Source organism: Corvus brachyrhynchos, unplaced genomic scaffold, assembly GCF_000691975.1.
Source record: "Corvus brachyrhynchos isolate BGI_N302 unplaced genomic scaffold, ASM69197v1 scaffold281, whole genome shotgun sequence".
Lineage (NCBI taxonomy): Eukaryota > Metazoa > Chordata > Aves > Passeriformes > Corvidae > Corvus > Corvus brachyrhynchos.
Window position 1 is genome coordinate 2,810,454 of NW_008236509.1, and position 19,582 is coordinate 2,830,035.

Consider the following 19,582-nt stretch of genomic DNA (forward strand, 5'->3'; position numbering starts at 1 on the left):
TGATTTTTTAAATAACTGTATGTTACTGTAATGGACACTGGTTTTTGATAGACGTGAAAAAACATGATGATTTCAAATTAAGCATCTTAATAAATTAAATCTCAGGTTAGAGCCTTGTAAGGTGTGAGATCTGTGTAGTGGAACAATTGGCTTTTTTTTCCCCTAGGTGGTGATGCCTCACGTACCCTTTATGCCATGTAATCTCTTGCAGTGGTCTGATCCCTGCCTTGTTTTTAAGGTCTCAGTGTTGCAAGGAATTTCCAGTTTGGGTTATGGGGTAGGGCTTGTCTGGTGCTGCTGGCAGACTGCAGCGTATCTGTGCTACTCAGATAATAGGCACTGGTGCCTATTATCTTATTAAATCAGCTGAAAAAAGTGTTAGAGGAGTGCCTGTGTCCTATTCCATTGGCCCTGCTGAGGGACTGTTCTCTTATGAGAAGCAGTTGAAGTAGACAAATTGTGTAATTTGTCTGATTTTACAAGTTAGGGATCTCTAGCCCAGTGAGATGGGCCAAATACCTTTGCTTTAGGCTTCCCTCTTAATATAACTTTTTAACTTTAGTGATTTTTGCCAACAGATAAGTCTGCAAATCTTCAATTTATCTCATTGCATTTTGTCATGTTAGTGATTATCTTGTGATCCATGGGTGCTGGATGTGCTTTTGAGTCCTATAATCTGAGAGTTAAATGATAATTAATTCTAGGAGGAAAATCACGGCTGCTTTGCATACTTCCTAAGAACTGCAAAGGATCCCAGTAGGTCTGTGAATGTCAGCTATCCTTAAACACATCTTAGAACATCCCACTGCTTCTGTAAAGTACAAAAGACATTGAGAAACAGGAATGAGAATCAGAAGTGAACTAAAGTACGTAGGAAAAACCAAAATGCATAAGTTGGGAAGGAAGCAAGTTTGCAGGGGTGTGAATGTGGGGTGGTGTTTTCTACTGTGGCTTAAAGGGAGTGTGAAATTGAAGAGGAAATTACAAGCCACAGGGCATGTTGAAAATTGACTTTTCATTAAAATGAGATTGAGAATCTGGTTATGAAGTAGAATCTGGCTAGAAAGTAGTGGGTGCTTAGCATTTGTAAATTACTTCATACAGCTAATATTACATTACATTTCATAATGGGCAAATTGCCTAAGTGAAAAAGGTAATGGTTTTCCTGCGCTGGAGAACATATTAAAGAATGAGTAGAAATAGAGCAAGGAAGAAAAGCTGGCAGTGCTTATGTGAGCTGTTTATCTGGGAGCACCATCAAAGAACAGCCAGTTCAGTAGACTGAGGCCAGTACTCACAGGAAAAGAAAACTTAAGACATGGAGCAGTTCTTTTTTTCACCCCCAATTTCTGGGCAAATTTTGAATGTCAGATCTGTAGGGTGGTAAAGTAACAGATAAGTGAGGCTCTCTGTCTTTTTGTTTCAAAGAGCATAGAGTGTGCTTGTCATCATGACTTCAAAAGGGCTGTTTTTGCAGCTTCACTTCACTACTTATCCACAAGAGATGTTTGCAGTAATGGGGCTCAGTTTGTCAGGAAGAGTAGCAGTGCAAGTAACAACCGGTGGGTTTGTTGTTTAAACAAAACTGCACATTGGGTGGGGGGTGTGTTTGGTTTTGTTTTTTTTTTTTTAATGAAAGTGTGTTCTGGAAAGAAAACTCTCAAGAAAAATGAGAAGAGATAACAGTAGGATGCTGTAGATAGGAAGGAAGAGAAAAGACACATGAGAAATTGCTTCTTTTTAATAATCAGATTCAAAACAAAATAAAAGAGAGATATTTGATGTCAGAAATAAATGAAATGGGGAGTGAATCAGTGATTGCCATTCAGTATCATTCTCCAACCAGAAAAATCACTGAAGAGTTTTGTCACCACAGGTTGTTTTTTTTTAGGCTGCCTATAAATAAATATTTCTCTGTACACCCTCTGTCTAGTCTCTTGATAGTGGTGCCTGAAAATTATGCATGCTTTTCAAAGTACTGACATGAAGGAAGGCTCTCCCTGCAGGACCAAGAGGCCAGCATTTTTTGTAGAGGGGTAGAGGCACATGCTACTCCTGAAGGTTTGTGTAGTTGTGAAAATTAATCAAATTGCACTAAGGTGTAAACCAAAGCACAGTTGCTATTTTTAGTAGCTCTGAGATCTTATTTCTTAGTCTTTGTTCTTTACACTGGAGTAGGTATTTAGGAATTAAATGGAGTAGGTAGTTCTTTTATATTCCAAACTATATTATTAGTAGCAAAGTTTATTTACTGCAATGCATTAATCCTTCATCACTTCTAGATCAGTGTGTACTGTAAGTAACAGTGAGGTTGTCAATATTCTCAGGCCTTGTATTACTGCACTTTTGGAATGCAGTTTGCTCATACTTAAGCATTTTCTATTCAAGTATTTGCATGGATTGATTTCTTTCCTGATGCATCTGAAAATTAAAGGTACTGGGTCTTTCAGTCTGATAGATTAAACAAAAAGACATCTTCCACTTGCAGATTTTTTAAACTGGTAATTACTTGTTTACATAGTTATCCTAATTAAGAACGACTCTTAGCACTGTTTTAACTGGGGAATGTTACTGTCTGCAGAGGGGCATTTCACAAGTTCTTCTTTTGCACCCTTTTCCGAAGCCTTCTGCTCTGAGCTGCTCCCTCACCACCCTCAGGCCAGTGCAGCTGGGTTCCTTTCTTTCCCAGACTTCCAGATAAATCTTGTTTCTATGCTTGCCATTTTGGAAATAGCCTTTCCAAGTCTTCAATCTAATTTTTGCAGTTAGTCAGTGAGGGAAATGTTCAGGCAGAGATTCTCTAGGCTGCTGCCTCTGAGAGGAGAAGTGTTGGTAGAGTTTGTTAACTTGATATGCTTTGGTTAATTGTTTCTGAAGGCTGTGGCAGGTTTTATTGAAGGCTTGGGGTGATGAGGCTGTAATGACAATTTTCAAGAAGTCAAGAAAGTGAGGAGCAGTCTTGCATATTACTGGCCATTCATGCAGTGGCTGTCTCTATTTCTGCCACTGCCCTGTCCCCATTTCCTGCTGCTACTTAGCTCCTTATGCAAATTGCTGCCCTTCATTTCCTAATTACCATTTTTCCTGTAGACATGACCACCTTTTTCTGTTGAAAATGGTAATGTGGCTCAGAATTTTGCTATAAAAAGCCAGCTTTCTCACTATCTGTTCAGCAAGTGCCTGTTCAATTGTTTTTGAGTGCAGGATATTAACTGGTAATTGGATTTACAGAACTGCAGCTTTTGGTTCATTAGCAGAGCCAATATTCTTAGTTACTGTTAAGTTTTTTATTCCAAAATACTGTGAGCAGATTGAAAGTGTATCTAACTATAAATAATAGTGTATGTGCTAGACCACTCTTGGTAATCAGGAAACAAGTGTGACACCTAAAAGATGATGGGGATGAGGAAGCATGGCTGGTGGAACACTGGGACAGGCTTCCCAGAGAGATGGTCAAAGCCCAGAGCCTGTTGGTGTTTGAGTGTCATTTGGACAGTGCCCTTAAGAACATCCTTGAGCCTTTGGTCAGCCCTGAAGTGGGACTGGGTGATCAGGGTAGGTTCCTTTCAACTGAAATATTCTATTGTTATGTTTCCTCAGAATCTGATTGCAAAACCCCCCTCTACATTATAGCTACTTTTATGGCAGCTGTGACTGAATCCTGTTTTTCACGTGATATATCTAGTGGAAACAACATGACTTTTAAGTTTTGATGCCATGGTTCAGGAAGCTCTGGAAATAATACTTTTAATAATAGTTGGAGGCATTTAATTTAGAATAATTTTAAGGAACTTTTCAAATCCCATTTTATGGCAGACTTTGAAATTGAAACATATAAGCAGGTGAATGAAAATATGTAAAATCTCATCTTGCTGCCTTTTGAGAAAATGAGTTTTCCCATGGTCAGTGTACTCTATCTCTTCCTTGCAGGCTTTACTAATAGCAATATAAAAGCTGTATTTTCACAGGGAATATTAAAACTCCGAATGAAGGCAGCAGGGATACCAAATCATTCAATTCTTATCTAGTACAAATTGTAGCAAAAATATATCACAGAAATTTCATCTGCAATCACGTGCTAATGTTTTTAAATAAAGGATTTGGAATATCTGGCACAAATGAAATATATGCTTTGTTCAGCATGCATAAGATAAGTTTTGGATCCAGTTATTTAGACAGTAATAGTCCAGCCTCCTTGGGTTAATGACCGCTGGGAAGTGCAGTGCTAGCCCTGCGTTTTACCTGCATTTCATGTACTTGAGCAGAGCCTGGGTTGCTGTTTGCAAACGCAGTTGCTGTTCTTTGTCACGTTAAGTGCTCACACAATTAGTCACTGACTGGGAGCCTCAGCAGACAGCAAAAGGCTGAATGTGCTGAAGATAGAACAGAGAATTAGCATCTCCGTCCTTTCAGAGATGGCATTCCTTTGTGGTGGTCTGAGCAGTTTGAACTGATGTGGTCCCTAGCCTGTATTTTGGAAACAGAAATGTGAATATATTTTGTTACACCCACAGCTCTATACTGCTAGAGACCCAAATTGTCTGAGACTGTGCTTGAGAGTGGGGAGTGGATTATTTCACCCTAACAATCAAGATGTAAAAAAAAAAAAAAAGGGCAAATGGTCAACACAAATGGATTCAGTGATGATAAATTTTGTGTAGTCTGATTTTATTTTTAAAATGTTAGCTTTTATTTATCTAATACCTAGTCACGTAACTGTCATGAATTTAGGTCTTTCACAGTGAGTTCCCTTCAGTTGACAAATAAAAGCAATGCTTCAAATACATGTATTTAGACTCTGGTTGTAATTTTGTACTGTGAAACAGATGTTGGTTTTTTTAAAAAACATTTTTAAAAAGAAACTCAAACATTAAGGATGGTGCATGCATTTTAGTGTTTGTAACAAAACCAGATTTTAGGAAAATCCTCGAAAAGGTAACATCCATGCAGCTGTAGTGTTTCTTTCTCTCCCAGTTTGTCCCTCATCAGCTGGTGCAGTCCCAGGGGTGTAGAGTGTTTCTCTTCAGGCCCCTCTTCCAAAAAAACTCTAAAAAACCTTGGAGAGTAGTGCAGGGGCAGTGGGTACAGTAGAGAGCAAGAGGATCTACCTCACTAAGGGGAGAGCTGGAGGAAGTGAGTAAGGGAACATCAGGTTTTCTGCTGAAGAAAATCATTTTTTCCCCTGGAAGATAACAATTGAAAGAAAGAAAATGGAGTTGGGACATAGAGATAAATGACAGAACAAGCCATGCAAGTCCTTAATTACCACATACTAAGCATGTTTCCTTAGGAACTTGATGGAATGCAAGAAACACTGAGAAGGTTAACATAAAAGAGGGATGCTTTTTAAGCTTGTGTTGCATGTTGCCAGACAACTAGAACTAGTATTAAGTCCCTAGATTAGTAAAATCACTTGCCTTGCATAATCATAAATGATTCATGTGTCTTGTCTGTTTAAAAGGGTGAAATGGTATGTAATTTATGGATTAAGTTTTGCCCTTGAGTGTTTGTGAAGCTTATAGAGAATTACATTGTGTATTCTGGGAAGAAATTTGACTCGTATTATGAATTCATCTTGTACAAAGCTGATACAGTAGTGACGTAAATTTCTTATTGGAGCATCAAATCTAAAGTTACTCTTTCAGCAAAACAGGTGGAATTTCTCCTTGTCACGGGCAGAGGAAGGCAGGTTCAGGTGTATTTTGCTACAGGAATGTCCAAACATAGCTGGTCAGACTGGGTGGTCTTTGTGTAGTCTTCAAGGATGGATGGGAGACACTCATTGCATGGATTTTACCTTGGAATGAGAGCATCCCTCAGCTCATTGAATAGGAGGTGGATTCATGGTGGAGCCACTCCTGTGTGTCAGCCTGTGAGGGTAACACCTGCCTCTTTAATTAAAGCAATCAGAATATTGCCGGGAATCCTGGCAGCCTTAGAAATTGGAGGATAAGCTGCTGTAAATACAGTTGACTTTATGTTTGTCTTTTAAGAACAAAATTACAGTAGTAATGTCAGTTTTTAATGCTTTCCCACATCTCATCACTGCCTGTTGCAGTTTCTGTAATAGGAAAACCAAGAAGTGTGTGCTGGTGGGTCCTGGAGGCAGCACCTGCCCTTGCTGGGCGTGGACTTCCCCTGAGCCAGGGCTGCCAGGGTGTTTGCTTGGGAGGGGTGAGCCAAGGAATGGAAACGGATTCCTGCAGGAGAGAGAGTTGCTTTGCATTGAGAAACCCAGTAAGCTTTGGCCAATATTGCTTTGCCTTTTTTTTTAACAAATCCTTCTGCATGCCAACCTCCTGACTTCACTGGTACCAAGATTTCTGAATTTTAAGATACCAAACCACTTGTGTGGATTTAACAAATATGTAACGCTGACTTGAAGTCCAGATGTGGTCAGCAGCTTTTCATATATATGATAATCACATAGAAAATATTTTGCTTTGAGTCATAACCCATGCAAATAAAGAATATACCTTCTTTCCTTAGTAAAGTATTTTTCTTTTCATGGTCTTTGGTTCTGGGAAGTGCATGCAGTCTAATTGATACATATTCCTTGTGCTCCATCCTTTGATGTTTCCTGGTGACAGTGCTGCCAGGAGCTACTAAACTTGCTGACACTGTTTACATGGCTATACCTGGCAGGCAAACTCATTTTTTGCCTTGTCTGCTTACAGCTTTTTGCTCTGAGCTTTTAAAAATTATTTTTCGTCTTGTTACTGAATAACTAGAAGCTGATGCCTTTTGTCAGTGGCAAAGCCATGAATTAATTATTTATTTTTCACAAAAGAATTCATACTGTCGCTCTGTTTAAAAAAGAAAATTAATCCTGTGTATCTTACTGAAGGCTTTACTTGAGTTAAGTACAAGGGAAAGAAGGTGCAGGCAGCTGTGCTGTGTGCTAAGACATAGAAACCAAGATCCATTTGTTCTTTTTCACTCAGCTAAGGAGAGCAGGAGATTTCAGGGAGTGGGAGGCATAGACTGAGAGCTCTGTCTCTTTAGTGAATCGTTTTCATGTTGTAAGAGGTGGTGAGGGACATGAAAAGTTACTGTCAAAAAAGGATGAAGTAAAAATGTCTTTCTTTTTTTTTTTTTTTTTTTTTTTTTTTTTTTGACACTTTGCACTGCACAGTTAGGTTTACCTTCCTGCCATCCTGGATTGTGTGGAATTCTTCCAGCCTGGGTGGGATACTGCTCCAGTTCAAGTATGGTACAGACACAAGGGTCCAGTGTGCCTTGTGTGCCAATAGTTTTTTTTCAATGTTATTTGAATTCTCTCATTTTTAACTGATCTTTTTTGGGAGTGAGAGAAAGGGGGATGGCTCTTTTAAGCCTCTCAGGACTGGGCTGTTGCAGGAGTAGAGACACTCGGGAAACAGGAGGCAGGGCATACTTATTTTAGGTCTCCTGCAGTCCGTGTCTCCTCTTGCATCCATTAAAAATTCTGCTGTACTTTAGAGTGGGAATGATATAAAATGAAATAAGGAATCCCTGATGCAAAGGGTGCTGTTTGCTGCCTGCACCGTGCTCCTCGGGGAAATGGAGAGGTGCTTGTGTTTCACACCACAATAAAGGCTGGGAATCCTCTAAGTAAACAAAGAGCAGTGAGATTTAAAAGGGGACTTTGGTGCCTTACAAAAATACAACACAGCATAACAAATCCTTATTTCATTAAAGGCGCTTTATTTCAAGGCAGATAAGCGTCTTTTAAGGGCGTTGTTGATCTTCCGTGTGTCATCGGGGTGTGTCTGTAGAGATTGCCTAGCATGTTACCGTAGCTGGGGCTAACAAATCCATGCAGGATTTGCCCCCCTCATCAGTCTCGTGCTTTCCTTTGTCCTGCCTGAAAGGCAGCCTGTTAGCTGGAATCTTGGGTTTCACCCCCTGCCCTTGTGGGGTGTGGGTGTCTGAATGAAACTGCTGCTGACATGTGAATGTGGTTTGGTCCCTCCTCGGAGGGAGCACCAGGGCTGGGGCAGCTGCGGAAAAACAGGTTCTCCATGGTTATTGTTTCCTAATTCAGCATCGGCATCTTGGAGCAAAGTGCACTTTGAGAAATAAATGTGCAAGTATAATACGTTTATTAGCCTAGTAGTCTTGTAAATATGGTATTTTACCCTTAATTTACTAAGTCTTGATCTAGAAGCTCTGGTACCTGAATCAGTATATGCACTGAAGGCAACAGAGTGCCTTAAAATAAAAGACTAAGTCTGGGTGTTCAAACCAGAATGCAGGAAAGCAAATTTGCCTACTGGTACCTACATTTTGGAATTGAAGAATTAAAAATAAAACACCTGCTAATTTTGCAACAAAGTACATTATTTTGTGTGTTTAATTATATTTTTGCAACATTATGTGGTGTTTTGGTGTAATTAGTTTGGGTAGCCAAAGTACAAACTGGAATGCTGTAGTACTGTATGAACAATATATTACTAGTATTCTAAAATAGTTTCTTAAGTGATTTGTTTTTTTCTGCTTCCCTATAGATTAAAGCAAAAAATTATGACAAAGTGGAAAAGGTGAGTCATATCAATATATGTAATATATCTCTATAGCAAGAACAAGTACCTTGTGATTGGGCTAAATCAGATTGAAAACAAGCTGTAGTTGTCATTGAATATGAAACACCGGTAAAAAGTATCACTAAAGTTGATTTGTTGTTGCTACCAAGCTCTAATCAGTGAAGTGTGCAGGAGGATTTATTTCTCTGCTTAATTCTCTCCAGTTCCCTTGCATAGCATGGCGATGCTTTAGTCAAAAGAACAAGTAGTTTAACTTATTCTTTCTTATAAATCTCAGCCATAATTACAAGGATTATTTAAATTTATTTTGTATAGCTTTAAAAGTAGAAACCTACTTTCTATATCTGGAATCCTGATCACGTCTTCTTGATGTATTAAACAGTTATTTCAGCGCTGCCTTATGAAGGTTTTACACATTGATTTATGGAAATGTTACCTTTCCTATGTACGAGAAACCAAGGGGAAGCTACCTAGTTACAAGTAAGTTCACAGAGTTGCTCTGAATTATTCTAGTTTAATGGTGAGACTCTTCTTGATTTTTGACCAGGGGATGGGGAGGAAGCTGGGTGGCAAATCTCTCTGGGGATTTTCTGTTGGAGTGTTGGGGGTTAATATATAATCTGCACTTAGAAAACATTGAAGTCTCTTTAGCTGAGCTTTCTGGGTAAAATTGGTTCCTTAGTCTGGATTCCTGTAACAGGGTGGGATAAGAGCAGTGAAGGAGCTTGTGTATCCATGCAGATGAGATTGGTGCTTGAGCCAACCTGAAACACACTTCTTCCTCTTTGTCCTTGCCCTCAGTGTCCTGTTCAGAGTCTCCACAAAATTCAGCACTGATTCCAGCTGTGCCAGTAGCAGTAAAGAGTTCAGGAATTAGAGGAAGTTTTGGAATGCATAAAAAAGTCATAAAATTTAGGCTGTCAGAATTTTGGGATATGTTAATCTTCATCCCTTTCCAGTTATTACATTTTTCTTGTCTATATTCCTGTGGATTGAGTTTCAAAAAATACGAGTAACTTCCAGCATCTATAAACTCTTTCGTTCCCAGCCCACCATAATTTCTTTGCACTATAATTGGCAACGTAAATAATTCATTAAGACAGAAAATAAGCAACAGGTTTTAATTTATTTTTAGAAGACTGTTTTGAAGCAATTTTAGAAGTGTCAGTTTATTCAGTTTGCCTTTCCTCTGGTTTTCCTGTTAATGTGGTCAAGAAGGTAATAAGGTACTGAAGTATGTTTGAGTAAAGGAGACTAGGAGAAAAGTGGGAGAGAGAAAAAACAGCTTTCACTGAAACTTAACCAAGGAAATTCTGTGAACATTTTCAATTTGAGGGAAAATACTTTGAATTTGGGGCAATAAGAAATCCTGTGAAGGATTCACACAAGGGATCTACTTCTAATTGCCCCAGCCTTTTGGGGTTCCTGGAGAATTGCGGAAAGGTTTGGGGAATTCTGAGGGGAAACAATAAGAATCCATGGGTGCATCTGTCAGTTAAGAAGGTGTGGAAAGCAGTTGTTTTCTTCTCAACTTCATGTAGTATTCGTGGATTTCCACTGACTTGGGGTGGACCAGGAGCTGTTAAAATGCTGGATTGCCACCAATACATTTAAATAATTCTTGAATAAAACAAACAACCAAAACCCCAGCAGAACCTAAATACAGAATTTAAAGCTATCTGAATACCAGTTTTTGCTCTCAGCTGTTGAATGATGTTTCTCATTCCTTGATGTTTGGTTAGAATTTGCTGCACAAAAGAATACTCTTAAATAAAGAATTTTTAAAATACTGAATACTTGCTTTATGGTCTTTGTGGTTCTTTTCCTCAGAGAAAAAATGGCTCAGGCATATGATTTTGCTCTGGATAAGATTGGCATGGAAATCATGTCATACCAGGTATGTTTTTTTAATCAAAACACAGTTTATTTCTAACTTTATGACAAGTACAGCTGAACATTGGTTTCACTATATGTAATATTTTTTCTCACCTAGATCTGGGTGGATTACATCAATTTTTTGAAAGGCGTGTAAGTATCTTAAAGTAACTTTTTTTAAGCTCAGTTAATGTAATGCTGATGTTCCTGCCAGTTGTGACCCGTAATAGCTGATGTTGATCTCTCTCCCCACTGTTTAGAGAAGCAGTAGGATCTTATGCAGAAAACCAGAGGATCACAGCTGTCCGTAGGGTTTACCAGCGTGGTTGTGTGAATCCCATGATAAACATAGAGCAGCTCTGGAGAGATTATAACAAATACGAAGAGGTAATCAACAACGTGATTCTTGTGACATTAAGAAAGCAATAATTATCATGTAATCAAATATGGTGCCCAAAGTATATCCACTAAATAAGTATGTATAAAAGAGATGACCAGCAGGATGAACATATTTTGCGTGTGCAGTATGTACCAAGTCCTGTGGCAAAACTCTACAAGTACCTGAGTGATTTTTTAATTTATTTCAATTACATACATTTGACTGTCCCATTTCCCAGCTGGCCCAGTGGAGTGGCTAGTGAGTGAGTGAGTGAGTGAGTGAGTGAGACATCACTGTCCTCAGTGATGGAGCTGGAGCTCATCAGCTGGCAGTGAGGGCTCCTGTCCCCAAGGAGGCACTCCCCTCCTTTCACTTACGAGTCAAACAGGGTCAAATGGCATTCAGCTGGAATGGTTTGGACTTCCTCCAAAGCATTAAATTGCATGGTCTCAGTGCTTAAAAATGCTCCTCACCTGAAGCCATTCCAACACCCCAGGTGCACCTCAAGTGAGTCTGCTCCCACACTGTCTTCAGCCTGTGTAACCTCAGCTCACTGGCCTTGCAGGCCAATTTGTAGCTGCACCTTTAGAGTGTATTTTTAAACACATCTGGTGACAGCTGGTGACCAACCAGCCCCAGTCAGCAGTGGTGTGATTGCAAAGCTGATGTGGATGCCCTCATGCTCAGCACTGCCAAGCAGGGATGCTCACACAGCACTCGTCCTGCTGGTTGTGCCTAGGCATAGTCACTGTGGGTCACTGTGCCCTGAGCAGGAAAGAAGGACCAATTTCTCTTGCCTTGTTGTAAATTATGCAGGTTGTGAGCTTGGTGCCCTCTCATGTTAATAAGGCCACAGTGCTTAGCTGGTGGGAGAACCTCTGGGTGGGAGAACTCCAGGCACCCCCAGCCATGAGTGTGTACCATAACAGCTCATTGCCCCATAGGTGTTTGGGGACACCACAGATAGCCTGCTGTTACCAGGGAGGGTACCCAGGACACACTGTCTGCAGTTTAGGAAAATCCCAAACACAGCTTCCCCATAAACCCTCCCACACAGCAAGGGAAGGCTGTCACTGCTAGTTTCATTATCCATGGGGAGGCTTCCAAAACAAAGGCTCAACCCTGTCCAGTTTCCAGTTGAGGCAGCTCTGGCTGGCACCTGTAACTCCAAGCAGTCCCTCAGGCTGTTCCAAGCTGCTGGAAGGTGAGGGCTGCAACTCTGCTCAGACACAGGGTTCTGCCCATCCTATTCTGGCTACACTGGCCTCGAGGGAAAGGGCTGCTGCTCACAGGTGTCCTGGCACAGGGAAATGCTCCTCACCAGGAGGGCTCTTTGAGGGGGTGGTGATTCCCCATGTCACTACTTCAACAACACAGAGACCTCAGGCAGGTCTCAGTGTGGAAAGTTATTGGCAATTTGCTGTAATTCAAGTACTCTCAAGCTTCTCCTTAGCTCGGCTGTAGCCACCAGGTAACAATATCAGCCTGTCAGTCACCAGTCCTTAATTAACTAAATGGTCAGAGGTGGTAGAGCTCTTAGGGAGACCTCTGTCTCAGTGACAAGGTGACAGTCTGGCTTTCAAAGCCACATGGCTGCTGGGCTGGGAGTGCATCCCAGGAGAAACCTGCTGCATCCACAGCCTGGTCCTGAGTTAACTGGGGCATTGCTGGGTTTGTGTGCTACCTGGCCCAGACTGCTATCCCAGACAGTGCCTTTGCTTCCATAGTGAGTGCCTTTGCTTCCCAGCTCGGGTGCCTCTTTGCACTCGGACTGAAAGCTCTGCGCATCTTCTGCAAACTCTTGGCAAGCCACGCCAGCAAAATCCACCCAGACGCAGGCGTCAGCCAAAGGGTGGCTGCTTCTCCTGCCTAAGAGCAGTCCTTTGAGGCTGTGTTCTTGCCAGGACCTGTGACCAGGGCCTGGCTGCCCCCAGCCCCTGCTGGTCTTGCTCAGCAGCACGGCAGAGCCCTCTGCACGTGTGTGCAGTCCTGGAGGGGTGTCACACAGTGCTGGCACGTCTCAGGCTGAGCTGACAAAGGTGCACCTGTGGCAGGGTGTGTGTTGAATAGAACATCTCCTAAGAGCTGTCAGTTACTTCAGGAACAGAGGAGGAGGCAGAGCTTTGAGCCTGGAGGTCAGTCTCTGGTACTCCTTGTACAAGAAAATCAAATTGCTCATGTGCTGTCTGTCTTCCCCAGGTGAGCAGCAAGGCAAGGAGCTGTCACTGACCATCATTTAAGAGCAAAATTGTAAATCACAAATACATTCTTCTCACTTTCACCCACAACAGTTCATGTGAAACTCATTGCATTTTTGAAAGTGATTAAAAATATGCTGATGTGCTTCAGGTCAGGTGAATTTTAGTAATGAGTTTATCCTTTGATATAAGTTCTTGCCCATACATTTATTAGGTGAAATAAATATTTTGAGATTGGTATTTTAAAGTAACTTTGTCCTTGCTCAGTTTTGCATCCCCTTCCAAGCTCTTTCCTGTATAAAATAAGATGCAGTGTTTCCAAAGTGAAATTGCACATTCCCAGTTCCTTTTTTTCCTTCTCCAGGGCATCAATATTCACTTAGCTAAGAAGATGATTGAGGACAGGAGTAGAGATTATATGAATGCACGACGTGTGGCAAAGGTACAACCTTCTGTTGATTTTCTTTGTTCTATTTAATTCTCCAAACCAGCATTAAACTTGGTTCTTACTTCAAATAAAAGTGTGTCAAACTAGTAAGGTTGGTATGCTAAAATATTTGGATTTGTTTTAGAAAGCATAACCTAAAGTAAATGTTCAATGTGTTTAAATCTGCTCTTCACAACATTGCTTCTGTTTCAGGAATATGAGACAGTGATGAAAGGCCTGGACCGCAATGCTCCCTCTGTTCCCCCCCAAAACACCCCCCAAGAGGCTCAGCAGGTGGACATGTGGAAGAAATACATCCAGTGGGAAAAGAGCAACCCTCTACGAACAGAAGATCAAACTCTCATAACAAAAAGAGGTAATTAGCTGTTGGGCTAGGACATAGAGAATTGTATTTCTTGGCTCCAGCATAAGTAATGATGTGATTTGGTGTTTAGGGATCGTGCTGGAGTAGAAATTGATCAAGTTCCTTGAATTGTGTCAGTATTTTTTTAATAAAAAAACAATCCAGATTTTGCTAAAGCCAAGCTGAAAGTAATAAATGGATTTGGGGAGACAGTGCTATAGTCGTGTGCCACTGAACCTCCTGTGCAGGTCAGGAAACAGTAGATTGCAGCCTGATTTTATGGCTGATCCTGAGTGAGCTGTGCTTCTTCCTCTGTGGACAAGGCAGGTTTTAGCTGCTGGTTACAGTTCATAACGTTCCTGGCAATATAGAAGAACTGCAGCAGGGATCATTGTATTCCAAGCCAGTTAGTGTTGATGTTGTCTGATTCATTTGATGGTTTTTGTATTTCATACTTGGGTTGTGCAAGGTGGTACCATTTACAAGGAGTGTTTGTTGCATGTTTTGCCCACAGTGATGTTTGCCTATGAGCAGTGTCTGCTGGTGCTGGGCCATCACCCAGACATCTGGTATGAAGCAGCTCAGTACCTCGAGCAGTCCAGTAAGCTGCTGGCTGAGAAAGGGGTAAGCTGCCAGCCACTGGTTTTCTCTTATTTCCTTGCTTTGACATGGTGGACTGTCAGTTTTTCCTCAGAATCAAGGAGGGGGGTGTGAAAAATATTTAGCACCGTCAGTTGTGACATGTTCGGGATTTTAAAATGGGGAAATTAAAATTTAAAAAAAATAACAGTGTCTGAATTTTAAATAAGAATTGTGAAAAATTGCTTCAATCTTGGCCATTTTTAGGCTTGGGGGATTTTTTGGGCCTGATTTTGTGATTCCTTAAGTACTGGGGAGATGATTATCTCTTTGTTGGAGCACTGAATGGAAATTCACTGGGACTTGTCACAAACAGAAGATTTTCTATGAATTGGCCTTCGTTGTCACAGATGCTGAACAATTATATTATTATACTTATTTTATAACAGGACATGAACAATGCTAAACTTTTCAGTGATGAGGCTGCTAATATTTATGAAAGAGCGATCAGCACTTTATTAAAGAAGAATATGCTTCTTTATTTTGCATATGCAGATTATGAAGAGGTGAGCAAAAATAGTGATGTACTGACATTAAAATCCAAATACATCTCCCATTAATAATGTCATTTATTTGAAACATACTGAGTACACAAAATTCTGTAGAATTAATTTACTGGTTCTTCTAGCCTTGTTCTCATTCAGTGTTTCTGAGATGGAGCTGACAAAATAGAGAGGAAAAGCCCATAGTGTGAGTTACAAAAGTTTTGAAAATCTACTGTCTTTCCATGTAAACATTGACTATATTTCTGAAATTATCATAAGGGTGAAATGCTTACAAATTTCTGTGTCCCAGAGCATCAGCTTCTTTGCTTTTGAGATGGGCATGAAGGGCACCTCTCCTGTCTGATTCTTGGGGAGCTGATGTTTGTGTTGGCACAGCGGTGACAGAAGATGGGAGCCACCTTTGCTGCAGCTCTCTGGAGAAATCTCTTCACCCAGGCCACTACCTCACTGTGCAGCCTCCACAAGGAGCAGTGCCCCATGGTGTTTATTCCATCAGGAATAAAGGCTGTTTCCCACTGGTCAGATGAGGACTGTGGAGTCCTCTGCGGGGTGTATTTTGCCCACTTCTTTTATCATGAAAGAATCTTTGCAGGAGGAACTTCAGGACAACGGGGGGGAAAAAGCCTTTGCCTTTAAAAGAAAAATCCTTCCTTGGTTTTCAGTGCAGCCTCCTGTATGCTAAGTGTCCTGATTTTCCAAGGCTGCACAGTACAGCCTGGAGGGCTGCAGCTGGCAGGGAACAGAATGGATTCCTGGAAATGTGCAGGTTGGAGAGTTAAGAAGATGGTTTTCCTACCTATCTGCACATTACTTTTAGACAGAGGTAAAGAATACAGTCTTTTTATGCCAAACACCTCCAATGGCAGCTCTGCTGCAGTATTACTACATTAGAAAAAGACTTCAGAGACTTCTGAAAAGCATGATTGTAACCATTAGTGGGAAATTAATGTGGGAAGCAAGAAATGTCTGCACAGGACTGAAAACGTACCTGAGTAAAGAGGCTGACATACACAGTGTTCAGCCAGGGAAAACAAAGAGGAAAATACTAGCTTTGTCTTCAGCTTGAGTTTTGCATTCTGAGAGCTGATCTGGAATGGAGTTACCAAGCAGTCTGTGTTCCCTTTCACTTAGAGCCGGATGAAGTATGAGAAGGTGCACAGCATCTATAACCGGCTCCTGGCCATCGAGGACATCGATCCCACGCTGGTAAGAGCATCCTCAGTGTCTCCACATCTCCATGGATTGTCACCCAATGCATGCAGAGGAGGGGGAAGTACTTACAGGAGTTCCTTGGGTCACAGGGATGATGGAGCAGGAGGAGTACTGAGATGGCAGAATTAGATTAAAATTTTGGCAAGATTGGTAATTACAGTCTTTAATCCATTTAAATGCCCTAAGTCATGTGCACTTTCCTCCTCTGTCTCTTTTACACAGTCTTTTACAACAAGTAATGAAGATAAAAGATAGAAAAGATTTCATAACCGTCCTGTGGCCATGTAGTTTGCAAATAAATCTGTAATGCACCATATAAGTATCAAGAGTGCTGCTGTACCTCTGCTGAAGTGACACAGTAAACACTGTTCATGTGCCAGCTGTGGTAGGTAGTGCTGCACAAGTGGTGTCAGAAGTAACCTGCCCTCAAAAAGTTATTTAGTTTATTATAAACAGACACAACCAAGCATGAGAAGGCAAAAGGAAGGTGAGAGGTCTAACAGTAAACAACAGGTCAGTGTCAGAGGAGAGGTATCCATTTACTGATGCTTTCCATTCTTTAGAGACACATCATAATGCTTCCCAAAGGCACATTTTGTGGGAAACCATGTACTGGTTCCTCCTGCTTGAGGAATGGTGTTATTTGTGATCTGATTCAGAGTGAAGGAGAGTTGAATCCCAAAGAAATGCAAGTCACAAATTGGCCGCTGAATTAAGTAGCACATTCATTATTTCCTTGATCAGGTGTAAATACTTGCAGGCAGGATGAATTGTATCTTGGATTGTATAATGTACAGGAAAATGCTTCATCAGGCCTTTTGGCTGTTCCTTGGCTTTATGGATATCTTAACTTTATTGGAAAGTTACCATTTTTACAACACACTTGAGTTCTCTGAAGGCACCAGCTTATGTAAATTACATTCATCTCCTTACCTCCCCTTCCTTGAAAAATCTGTGTATTAACTACTGTCTTTTCATGGGATCAATCTTAGGTGCATTCCTTTTTTTTATTAAAAAAAAATCTATAAAAGATTTGCCTCGCTATTTAGACCAAGACAACACAGAGGCACAAAACAGCCTTGTTTCTATTACGTTTTATTTGCTGTATTTTGTGAGTCAAGATTAGTAAAAAACTTCATGTAGTAAAAAGCTTAATGGTATCCTGGTATTCTTGTTAGCACTGATGCTATTTAAATATTAATGTGCACCTTAGGTTTACATCCAGTACATGAAATTTGCAAGGCGAGCAGAAGGCATTAAATCCGGAAGGACGATATTTAAGAAAGCGAGAGAGGATGCCCGGACCCGGCACCATGTCTATGTTACTGCAGCTTTAATGGAGTATTATTGTAGTAAGGTAATCACAGGTGCTCACCCTGACCCTAAACAAGTGTCAGGAGGGTGCACAGCTCACTGAAGCTAATAACTTTTTTTTTTCCCCCCAATGTTTGCAGGATAAGTCTGTGGCCTTTAAGATTTTTGAGCTAGGGCTGAAAAAATATGGGGACATTCCAGAATATGTACTGGCATATATCGACTACCTTTCCCACCTTAATGGTAAGCTTTGAGCTTTGAGAGGTCTAATGGAGCATTACTCTGCCTTCACTGTGAGTTTAGGTCCAGGCCAAGTTCTTGGTATTTAAATTCTTCTTGAAGAGCAATGAAACCTCTTCATGAAGCTCAGCAGTTAATCTGAAAACAAAACCTGCTGGTTGGTCCATACTGAAGCTCCAGAAGTACGGTGACATTAAATCTTGATGCTGCTGAAGAGAGGAGAGTGAACTTTGCAAATTGTAACTAACTGGCAGTGCAGGACTTCTACAGCATCTGCTGTGAACAGTGGGAAGTACACTGAGGAGTCTAAATCCTGAGGAAAAAGATCTAAAGGAGTTTAAAATCAGCATGAGAGGAGTGAGAGATTAGCTGGTCCTGACTAGAATTAATTTAAACTCATTCTCCCCAAGTAGATGAGATGAGCAAGGTATAAAATCAATACTGTGCATATCAGTCCTGCTTGGAAATTGCTGGGGAGCTGCAACGGAAAGAGCAGGGCACAGGCACTGGGGCACAAGGGGCTGGGGAGACCTGGGCAGGAGGTGGAAGTGGAAGGTCTCTGGGTGGGATTCCCTGAGGCAGGGGCTGAAAAGCCTTCTTAAAAAGGAACCCAAGGTGCTGTGTGGATTCTGCAGCTCAAGGCACCATTCATCTCCTGTCAGACTACAATACCTTGGTTTTTCAGGCACTGGAAGTTTAAAGATTTTGAGTTTTTTCTCCTGTAAGCTGTAAACTGAGAGATTTTTTCCAAGTTAAAGTATATTTAATTTTGAGATAAATTATTGTGGGTCTACATGAATATTAGCAATGCCTTTTGTAGGTTGCCATGAGAAAAAAATTATCTTAAAACTCACTAGTTTATTGCTCTATTTAATAACCCATCCAAACTCCTGAAGCCCAGAATTATCTCTGAACTCCTGTAAGAGGTGGTACAATGCACAGAGCAGGAGTTGGCAGTTTTAGGAACAAACCCACCAACCACTCCATCCCCCCAGCTGGCAACTTAATAAGACTGACTGCTTGTTGGGAACCAGGTCTAATAATTTTGGGAGGACTTCCAAGGGATATACAAGTGTATTAATATTGCCCTGATTTAAAAAGGAAGTAATGAATTGAAAAGCCAAATTTAAATTTACCGAGATATGCTATTGAGATAATTTTAAAAAATGGATAAAACCCCCAGAAATCCTGAAGAGATGCCAAGCAATAGCTGTGCTGTTATAAAAGAACCTGTATTAGGATCAGTTTGTCACTATCAATAAAAACAGACTTTCAAAGAACGAATTCACAGTGGAATTTATATCAGTAAAGTTTTATGTGGGCATTCAGATCTCTTTTTATAGTTACTGAAATTCAACTCCATGAAAGTCAGCCTTATACTTAATTCAATGTACACATTTCTTTGAATGGACATACTTGAAATTGTCTTTAATATATTTTACTCCGTGTTATTTTTTTCTTTCTATTTTAAAGAGGACAACAATACAAGAGTTTTGTTTGAACGTGTTTTAACTTCAGGGAGCCTTCCACCTGAGAAATCTGGGTAGGTCTGCAAAAGCAGTTTCACTGCACTGGGAAAGATACATAACCCCTTTCAATCATAAATATCCCAAAGAAATTAGAAACATGAACAGCAGAACAAAATTAGGTACAGATGTTCCTTCCCCTCTTCATGCTGTCCAAAATAGCAACAACTCTGACAGATTTGGGAAAGTCCCTATCCCACTTGTAGTGAAATTCATTCATTTATTGACTTTAAAACCTCACTGATGCAGGATTGTTGAGGATGGAGTGCAAAATCCTCCTGTGCAGTAAGGGTGCAGTGGTCTGAGCAGAGAAGGGGAGCCAGGAATTTGTTGAGGAGGGTGCTGAGCATCTCCCAGCCATGAAAATAAAATAGGGA

The 19,582-nt window shown here is 40.8% G+C and overlaps 1 protein-coding gene across 1 annotated transcript in view; it reads left to right on the forward strand.

Moving 5' to 3' along the window:
• Positions 1 to 19,582, forward strand: part of CSTF3 (cleavage stimulation factor subunit 3) — a 46,081-nt gene that overhangs the window by 21,487 nt on the left and 5,012 nt on the right. Inside the window, exons 4-16 of the mRNA XM_017726284.1 lie at positions 8,490 to 8,522; positions 8,908 to 9,005; positions 10,356 to 10,422; positions 10,519 to 10,553; positions 10,661 to 10,787; positions 13,342 to 13,419; positions 13,618 to 13,780; positions 14,283 to 14,392; positions 14,797 to 14,913; positions 16,045 to 16,119; positions 17,339 to 17,482; positions 17,580 to 17,682; positions 19,153 to 19,222. Coding sequence (XP_017581773.1) covers positions 8,490 to 8,522; positions 8,908 to 9,005; positions 10,356 to 10,422; positions 10,519 to 10,553; positions 10,661 to 10,787; positions 13,342 to 13,419; positions 13,618 to 13,780; positions 14,283 to 14,392; positions 14,797 to 14,913; positions 16,045 to 16,119; positions 17,339 to 17,482; positions 17,580 to 17,682; positions 19,153 to 19,222 — 1,220 coding nt within the window. The remainder of the gene's footprint in view (positions 1 to 8,489; positions 8,523 to 8,907; positions 9,006 to 10,355; positions 10,423 to 10,518; positions 10,554 to 10,660; positions 10,788 to 13,341; positions 13,420 to 13,617; positions 13,781 to 14,282; positions 14,393 to 14,796; positions 14,914 to 16,044; positions 16,120 to 17,338; positions 17,483 to 17,579; positions 17,683 to 19,152; positions 19,223 to 19,582) is intronic.